The sequence below is a fragment of the Tiliqua scincoides genome, chromosome 1 (genome assembly GCF_035046505.1).
Source record: "Tiliqua scincoides isolate rTilSci1 chromosome 1, rTilSci1.hap2, whole genome shotgun sequence".
Classification (NCBI taxonomy): Eukaryota; Metazoa; Chordata; class Lepidosauria; order Squamata; family Scincidae; genus Tiliqua; species Tiliqua scincoides.
This window is the reverse complement of record NC_089821.1, coordinates 35377402-35386928: the sequence shown is the minus strand read 5'-3', so window position 1 is coordinate 35386928 and position 9527 is coordinate 35377402. Positions and strand designations below refer to the sequence as shown.

At 41.2% G+C, this 9527-nt stretch overlaps 1 protein-coding gene across 1 annotated transcript in view; it reads left to right on the top strand.

Annotated features, from left to right (window-relative positions):
• Positions 1-793: 793 nt before the first annotated feature.
• NADSYN1 (NAD synthetase 1) overlaps positions 794-9527 on the top strand; it is a 30978-nt gene continuing 22244 nt past the window's right edge. Inside the window, exons 1-10 of the mRNA XM_066631716.1 lie at positions 794-909; positions 2695-2755; positions 4270-4386; positions 4936-4989; positions 5243-5332; positions 6022-6073; positions 6540-6628; positions 7433-7550; positions 8914-9045; positions 9423-9497. Of these exons, the coding sequence (XP_066487813.1) occupies positions 825-909; positions 2695-2755; positions 4270-4386; positions 4936-4989; positions 5243-5332; positions 6022-6073; positions 6540-6628; positions 7433-7550; positions 8914-9045; positions 9423-9497 (873 nt within the window). The 5' untranslated portion in view covers positions 794-824. The remainder of the gene's footprint in view (positions 910-2694; positions 2756-4269; positions 4387-4935; positions 4990-5242; positions 5333-6021; positions 6074-6539; positions 6629-7432; positions 7551-8913; positions 9046-9422; positions 9498-9527) is intronic.

The window sequence follows — 9527 nt, the reverse complement described above, 5'->3', positions numbered from 1 at the left end:
GTAGGGAAGTGTTACTCTATCACTTGCCAGCTCTGTGGTGAAATCCATAGACTTTGCACTGGTTTTGTGCAATTAAGTTTGCAACTGATCTCCGACCTTTTCTCTCTGCGTCAGCCAGAAAGATTGTGGCAGCCCCCTTGTGCTGTGTGCAACTCGCCATTGCAATGAGACTCTGGTGATTGCATGCTTAAAAGTGGAGTTTCCCATCCATAGAACTCAACAGAGAAATAAAGGATTGCCGCATGGCTATAATTAGGGTGACCAGATCCAAAGTGGGGGGGCACAGAGTGCTTGTACCTTTAACCATTGCATAGGGCTGTGATCCTGTTCTTTACTGTTTCTTTAGGGTGTTTTTGTTGGGGAGGCCTAGACATCTGCTGCCTATTTATAGCAAGGGTGACCAGATGCAAAGGAAGACAGAGTGCCTCTACCTTTAACCATTGGATAGAAGAGGGAATTTGGGCAGGTGCAGCTTTTTAAACCCTTCCATGTTGATCTGCTTCTGCCCAAATCCCCTCATCTGTACAACGGTTAAAGGTGCAGGCACTCTGTCCCCCTTTGCATCTGGTCATCCTTGGTTCTCACTCCCTCCTCCCCGGGGACATTGCAAAAGGGCTGCTCCACTAATTCCTTCCCAAGGCAATGAGATGCGTCTCTCTGGCCTTTTTCTAGTTCTCGGGCTCCGCATAGAGAGAGACGGAACTGGAGGCTGCAGCAGCCCGGGCTGGTTTTGCAAGAAGGGAGTTTCAACGTTCCATTGGCTGTCAACGTTCCATTGAGCCCGCCCAGGAAGCTGGCCAGGGGAACCCGCTGGCGGAGGCAGGATGGGGAGGACGGTGACAGTGGCCACCTGCGCCTTGAATCAGTGGGCGCTCGATTTCGAGGGCAATTTGGACAGGATCTTGAAAAGTAAGCCCAAGAGTCCTGGGTGATGACTCCTTCAGGGCTGCTTCAAGGCTGGCAAGCACAGTAGCCTCTTGATCTTCCTTTTGCAGTGTCTCTCAACCAGTGGTACGGGTGCCACCAGTAGTACTCTTGGTGGTATCTGGTGGTTCTCGCAGGACCCCAGGACACCTGCTGCCCGGCAGTGAGACCAGGAGCGCAACACAACAAACAGTGTTAGGAGGCTCCAAAACATGCTTTTCTGCACTTGAAAAAGCCCGCCCGTCCACCCTGAGCCTCTTACTGGTGTTTGTCACATTGCTTCTGTCCTCTCAACCCAAAAGTGATGTCATCCAAAATGCCAACCCAAAATCCGGCAGTGATGTCATCACCAGTTACTTCTGGTGGCACTTTGAATAGGTGGACCATGTGAAATGCTACGGTGGAGGATGAATGTTGAGAAACATCTTACCTTGTGATGCCACCTTATCCGGCACTAGTTGTAGTTGCATAGTATTCCTGTGAATTGATCTCCTGAGCTGTATACGAGGTAGTCATACGTAATTTAAAATACTGTATATAGCTGTGTGCCAAGGTAATCCCAATTCTACATCCATTAAAGTTGGTTTGCATAAACCATGCAAATACAGCAGAACATATCAGCATATTCTGTTTTCTGGTTTTACTAGTACAGTGGTTGCCAACATTTTTCACTTGTGTATCCCTTGGCAGACCATTTCCATAAATTGTATGCCTCATGTCAGCAAAATGTTTGTAATTAATATAGTTGCCATTGACTAATGATGACCAGTAGCTAGCAGTTGCTGGGACTTTCACTGCCAGCCAGCCAGCTTCCTTCCTGCCTTGTCAGCCCTACAAGGCATTCTAATACAGACCTGCCTTTTTCTGCTATTACTCAGTTTTTTTTTCAGGTGCCCCTAAAGGTCCTGGCTAGTACTCCTGCAGTTACATGTACCCCAGTTTGGGAACCACTGTGCTAGCAGGAAGGTGGGACAAAGAGTTTTGTGTGGTACTAAAGCCTTCTCCCAATTCTGGATATAGTTAGTCAACTGGACCTTTTTGGTTTTTGAGACTTCAGAATGCAGTGCTGTACTTGAATATATGCAAGTATATCTTGAGATAGGCAGTGGGCCCCCTAAAACTCTGGTTAACCAGTAAGAAAAATTGAGGGCCCAAACCTATTCAACTTTCTAGCGCCAGAGCAGCCTCAAGGTAATGGAACAAACATTCCCTTACATTAAGGATGCCTCTGTGACTGCCTCTCCACCCATTGGCATTTCTGCATCTGTGCTGGAAAGTTGAGTAGGTTTAGGCCTTAGGTTGATAGCTATCAGACTGAGGGCCTTATCAAAAGCAGCAGCACACCTATGGAACTCCTTTTCTGAGGACGGTATCTCTTTTACTTTTTCACATGGAATTAAAAGTGTTCTTGTTTCAGAAAGTTTTACACAGATCTAAAAGCTAATAGTAGCTTGGCTTTAGTTACTCTTCTGCTGCTGTGAGTTTTAAAAACTGTGTTTTATGTATTTAAATAGCTTTGCCTGCAATTTCATACCATCTCATTTGTTTTATAAGCTGTGTTACAATTGTAAATGATATGCAGGCTATACATCCAGATAGAAATAAATAAAATCTTGCAGTCATCAGGACTAGAAACTTGGTTTGCCATTGTGTGCTATTTCTGTGCTTTGTGGCATGGCGATATGCACATAGGCTATAAACCAAAATATGGGATCTTCCCTTGCCAGCACATCTCGGGAAAGATTAACATTTGTTGTTTAAATGTTTTAGGTATTGAAATTGCTAAATCCAAGGGAGCAAGATACCGACTTGGACCAGAACTTGAAATCTGGTGAGATTTTCTTCGCACCTTCTATTTATGCTGTGCCTCTAGGTACTGAAAACATATGTTGCTCCTTAGGAAAATAGAGGAAGAGTGCATAGTCAACAGCAATACCTCCTCTTGGAAAAAGATTCTCTCTTATAGAGTGCAATCTACTATTTTAAGCTACATTTCTGTCACCTTATTTTCTAACCTACCAAGCCTTTAGGGTGAAGATGGATACCAACAATATCAAATACACCTGGCAGAAGAGCAGGTGCAAGGATATATAACTGGAGTAATCCCATTCCTTTAGGTACTGTTAGGCAAATAAAATAAATATGACTTGCATATTCAGATTTGCCCAAATATAGTAATGGGAATAATCTGCAGCAGGGGAGCAGCCATAAGAATACCTTTTCTTTTTTTCTCTTCTCCTAGATTTTTTTGTGGGGGGCATAGAGGACCCATTAAAAAGGGAGCTTCAGCTGACTGGTGATTGTAGAAAATTGAGGCATGTAGCACCATGTCATATGAATTGTCATTCATCAAAAATAAGCATCTTGAACTATTCTTGTGAAGTAATGGAAAGCGAGTACAGATACTGAAGGTTCCAAATGGATAATGGAACATTAAATAATGCTTTTTAATTAAGTGATTTCTTTAATTTAAAGTAAGCAAAGCATTTTCTATGCTGCTCCATACCATTTTAACTCTGGCAAAGAGAAGCTGGCGGAAAGTGAAGGCATTTGGTGTAGCAAACAAAGGCATGGATGGCTGTAGCATGGATGCAGATGGAAACAATTGAAGCCTTCTTTGCTAATTGGAGTTATCTGATAATATTTTGAACTATAAATGGGGAGTAAGTCCATGTGGGATTTATTTCTGAGTAGAGATGCCTAGGATTGCATGGTAAGTCTCTTTTCTTAAGTTATGTTGAGAAAAGCAGTAGTTTATTTTTATTTACTTAATTTACAGCAGCTCATTTGTACAAGAATCCTAAATGAACTCTATGCAGGGGGTCAGAGGTAGTACAGTAGTTCATAGATTGCACAGGTAGACTGATAGGTGTACTAGCACAGTTGTGAGCTACCTTGAATGCCTCCCTTGTGGGAGAGTAAAGGTGGAATATAAATACTTAAAATAAGCAAACTGTAACCATCGTCTTACACTGATTTAGTTTTACTATAGGCAGTGGGACTTCATCTGCATAAGTGATTTTTAATATCACAGTTTTGTGCAGAGGTATCAAATTGTGTCTGTCTTCTGTGCCCATCGTCTCATTTCAGCGCACATGTGTCTGTTTTGTCATATATTTGCACTCGGGAACCTTCTATCTGTTGGGGCTGTCCTGGCACTTATACACGTGATGGTGCAGGCACATGCACTTGCTCTGCTGTGTGTATGTGAAGTAGATACAGTTTCCTACATGGAAGAGATATCACTTTAGGAAATTCCACTTGTGTAGCGTAACTCAGAATTTTCTCTTTGATGTGTAATTTACATCATCTAATCCTTGCTCCTTTCTCCTCTTTACCGTGCAGTGGCTATGGCTGTTCAGATCATTATTATGAATCGGATACTCTCTTGCACTCATTTCAAGTTTTGGCGAAGCTTTTGGAATCTCCTGCTACACAAGACATAATATGTGATGTTGGGATGTAAGTGTAACAGTATTTATAATGTACAGTGGCCTTCTTGGCAGAAAACCTCCCCCGCTTTCCCCTGTTCTGTTCGTCCCCCAATCTGCCCTGCCTTCCCTACCTCCTTCCCTGCATTGGCTGCTGTGGTGTGCAGGGGAATCCTACAGCTTTCCCTCCAAACTCCAGCAGTGTGTGAGTCCAACATTTTGTCTTGTATCCTGTTGTGACCCCCCCTTGCACCTGGCATTCAGAGACAGGCAATCTTTAAAACCTGGAGATTGCATACTGTCATCATGACTTGCTACCTGTGATGGACTTTTTCTCCATAAATCTGTCCAATCCCCATTTAAAGGCTTCTAGGCTACTTGCCATCACAGCACCCTGAGGCAAGGACTTCTACAGATTAATTACAACTCACATGTTCTGCTGGGAATCATCACCAAGTGATGTGAGACATGCATGTGCTGTATTTTCATGAAAGATAACTAAAAAACTAGATTGTGGTTCTGTTCATCCTCTTTACCTAAAGTTCTTAATATATGCAATCACTCTTTTTTACTTCTGCAGGCCTGTTATGCACCGAAATGTTCGCTACAATTGTAGAGTCCTCTTTCTAAACAAGTACGTGACTGCTTTTCCATCCATGTATTCCTTTTAAGGACACATTTGCTTGATGCTTTTGGAGTGCCTGTGTCTAAGGATACATTTTAATTTTCATTGCGGGAGCTGAGCACTTATTTAATGGTCTCCCATTGAAACAAATAGATCTTGAAAATGTGTTTGGCTACATCCTGCATGAATCAAACTTTTCAAGCTCTAACTTTCTTGCTTTGTTGATCAGCAAATCATCATGGTAGCTTTATTTTTATTCAAGGAAAATTCTTCTGATAAGACCAAAGATGGCTCTGGCAAATACAGGAAATTACAGGGAAATGAGATGGTTCACTCCTTGGATCAGACCACGGTAAGCTCTGTTCTTACCACTTCCTCCCATGAGAGTTGTTTGATAGAACTGATGTTTGCCACTACAAGTCAAGATACTTAAAATGATTTGTCACGTGATTTCTCAAGATCCTGAGAAAAGAAAAATTAAGAGCTGCTTCTGTGTACTGTACGGTATGTCTTTTTGCCTTCATTATGTTTAAATATTATTGCACACTTTGTATTAGATCTACTACTGCTTGTAGTAGTACAATGTACCAAACCAAAGTGATCCTGCCTGCCAATTTTGGTAGCTCAACTAATAATTAATCTCTCTCTCATATATCTATATCCATATCTATATCTATGAGAGAGAGAGAGAGAGAGATTATCTGGAAAGCCTCTAATGAGGGAGCAGTTCATAGAGTAAGAGGGAGGGAATTCCACAGAGTTGTACACAAATTTTTGTGCTTTTGCTGCCTGCCTGGGATTATGAAACTGCATTTGGCTTGGCAGGTCATAAGTTATACAGGCCAGTTTTTGAACAAGTTCTTGCTTCTCTTTCATAAATGATTGGAACTCTGCCTATATTTTCTGAAAGTTAGAAAACTCATTAAAAGGATATGCTTATTGAAAATATGTAGTAAAACCATGAAACAAAGTATTTTTTAAATATAGTACTTGCATGGTATTTAAAAAAAACATTTATTTGTAGTATAACTTGTCTTTTAGGCAAGTGGAAGAATATTATCTTCCCAGGATGATACAACAGATAACAAATCAGGTAAGGAGTTTTCTTTCTATGTTGATAAATCTTTCTGCAATATTGGACAAATGGCTTGGAGATGAAACATTAAAAATTGCTTGACTTGTGTCTGTAATGCTTGTATAACCAGTGTCCCTTCTTGCTTTGACTTTTTTGAGGTATAACAGAATTTTTTTAAAAAAACCAGGTAGGTTTGTATAAAAGCTTTGGAATTGATTTAGATTTTCTCTTCATACCCCCTTGGACACCCAGCCATGCAGAAGTCAGTGACTTGACTAGAGTTGCATCTTAATCTCAGAAACCTTTGATAGGAGATCGTGATGCAAATTATATATGAGAAATGTCTCTATTGTACACTTTTGGCTAAATATCTTCATTCGTGTTGACCATTACTTCTGTACTACTGGATTGTATTTTGCTTTCTTTTTATGCAACTGTCCTTCAATATATACAGTACACTATCTTTACTCTTTCCTTGTCTTAGGAAAGTGTTCCATTTGGTGATGCAGTACTGGCAACCTTAGATACTTGCATAGGGAGTGAAATGTGTGAAGAACTGTGGACACCAACCAGGTAGGATGGAGATGAAGTAAAATCAGCATTTCCAGAACTGCTTTTTAGAACAAAAACTGCCAACCCCCCACCCTATTAATCATCCTGTAAATATGGGAAAAGAAGTTTTGGAAACATTTTTGGATAGCCATTAACATGACAGTGTGTAGAAGAGCTTTTTGTGTTTAAAGCATTCTCTGTTGCTTCTTCTGTGTTCAAAGAATTTTTTACATTAATTTGATTGGTTGCATACATTTTACATTCTTAATAACTTTAGATTTAGTAGCAATCCCAGAGCTGCAGATCATTTGTGGTTTTGTAAGGTCAATCTTCTCCTCTGATAGTGGTTGAAATGCTTAGGAGCCAAATAGATTTTCATACAGTTGCACCTTCTGGTAGTATATCAGCGGCACTCAAACTTGTGTCTGCTTTGCACCCAAAATGCAGTCTCCACCTGGACGCATTTGAGCATTCTGCTCAGGTGCTGCATGATGTCCTCCTCTTTCAGAGAACAGGGACGTTCCGGGCAGTCGCGTTGTCTGCCCGGCATCCCAGAAGGCTGCACGACAGGACGTCTGGACAGACACGACTGCCCAGAGTGTCACTGTCCTCCGAAAGAGGAGGATGTTGCACGGCACCTGAGCAGAAGAGAAAGGTCCACTCACTGGGCAGATGGATCTGCACAAATACTGGATCTGGCTTTGGGCCTGGGTTCACACCGCCCTGGTATAGGCTAGCTGGTTTCAGTGGGTGCTCTAGCATTTTTAATATATATTCTGTATAGCATGGCTGGAGCTCTGTTTTCTTGCTGTTCTGTTTTCATAGTCCTCATATTGAAATGGGAATAGATGGAGTGGAAATCTTCACAAATTCCTCAGCAAGTCACCATGTATTAAGAAAAGCTCATACCCGAGTAGAATTGGTGAATTCTGCAATGGCAAAGGTAGCTCTTTCTGGGATATCTTTCACTGTTACTTGATTTTTTCTTATGCCAAGTACATCAACACATTTATTGCATTTAACCATTGATCACTGCAGTTCTAAATTGTGTATACGTGTGTTTATATCCTGTCTATCTTCAGAATAATTCAAGGTGGAATATATAAGGCCCATATGAGATAGCACTGATTGGTGAAGCCAATTGAGGGTCCAATCCTGTCTAATTTTCCAGCACTGATGCAACTGTGCCAACAGTTGTCGCTGTCACTTAAGGTGGGAGGGGTTGTCATGGAAGCTTCCTCAAGGTAAGGGAACGCTTGTTCCCTTTACCTTTACCTCAGGGCTGGAAAGTTGGATAGAATTGGGCCCTAAGACAGCTTAATTGTACTACTTAATAGTAAGGAATCTAGGATTTCTGAAAGTCTGTTTGAGTATCTGTTTGTTTGTGTTTCTTTTTACCAAGAACTTGTCAGTTAATCTGCATATGCCACAGCTGATATTCTCAGCCAGTATTTAATGGTTAAACTGTGTGTCTCAAATGTAAATAAAGATTCTGCACTCTCTGGTTCGAGCAAAAGTGTTAGGAATGTTGGCTGGAATGCTGAGCATAGCATTCTCTTCAGTTTTAGTGACATTGATACAAAATATTGGAAAAATGTAAAATTAGAGTATCCAATTAAAAGATCAGAGCTATCAGAGACCACCTGCAGTTGGTGGTGATCTGTTTGCAAAATAGATAACTCAGCAAGCTAGACTAGTGGTCTGACTCATTATAAGGCAGCTTCGTAAGTTAGCTATTAACTTCTACTGAAGTGAACATGGTGATATGGGTTCGGCAACTTATTGAGCGTATTTATACCTAGTTGCCTTTTGACCAAAGGATCTTCAAGGTGAGTTAAAATGCATTGCAGTAATAGCGTATAAACACACACATACAACAGCAATCTTTAGACCTCCTGTCAATGGCAGAGGCCAGAGGGTGTTTCCCTCTGCTTGCCTGCCTGGGCAGCTGACAGTTTGAAGAAAGGCATAGCGGTGGGTTGGGGTGGGGGGGGGGAAGGAAGACTCCCAGCCTTGCTTTTTCTTCCTTCTAAAAAAGGTAACTCTTGAAGGAAAATTATTGAATGAAAATTACATAATTGCTAATATCTCTTGCTGTCAGAATTTTGGAACTGAACAGACCAATAATGCTGCTATTAAGTATGTTGAAGTTGTACGTGAGAATTATACTTGCAAAGCTACAGTTGTGTAAAGCTGGCTATCTTGCTTTGGTGATGACCAAAGCTGGAGCTCTCTGTTGCTCACAGCAATTAAGTGACACCTATTTAAATGGTTAGGCTTATTGTCTTTTAATGTTGCTTTTTCAGAATGGCGGGATCTATGTCTTGGCTAATCAGAAAGGTTGTGATGGTGACCGTCTGTACTATGATGGGTGCGCCATGATTTCTGTGAATGGAGACACGGTTGCACAAGGACTTCAGTTTTCCCTGGATGATGTGGTAATGTATTTAGCTGAGAGTTGTCCGTGAGACTATTAAACTGCATATTCTTAAATGTCTGGGTATTAATGGTGGCATATTATGGGAACTTAAGCTATCATGTTGCCGTTAATTGAGTCACTTTTATCGTAAAAACATTCTGGAAATGACTGCATGCATCTTTAATTAAAGTGGAAAGCATTTTGAAAACTTGAGAAGTGCTTAAACCACAGGTGTCTGGTTCAAATGTCACAGAAAGCTATGGCTTAGCAACCCATGTCACTGCCTGCTTGGCTAGGTTTAGGAAGGGGATAGGGACTGCCTAAAGTCATCACTTGTTGGGTCATTTGAACCAGACCAATATCTTGCAGCAAGCTAATACTTATATCATTTTTCAGGAAGTTTTGGTTGCCACAATGGACTTGGAAGATGTCAGAAGTTATAGGGCGGAAATATCGTCTCGCAATCTTGCAGTAAGGATTCTTTGTCTTCTTTCATGAGTT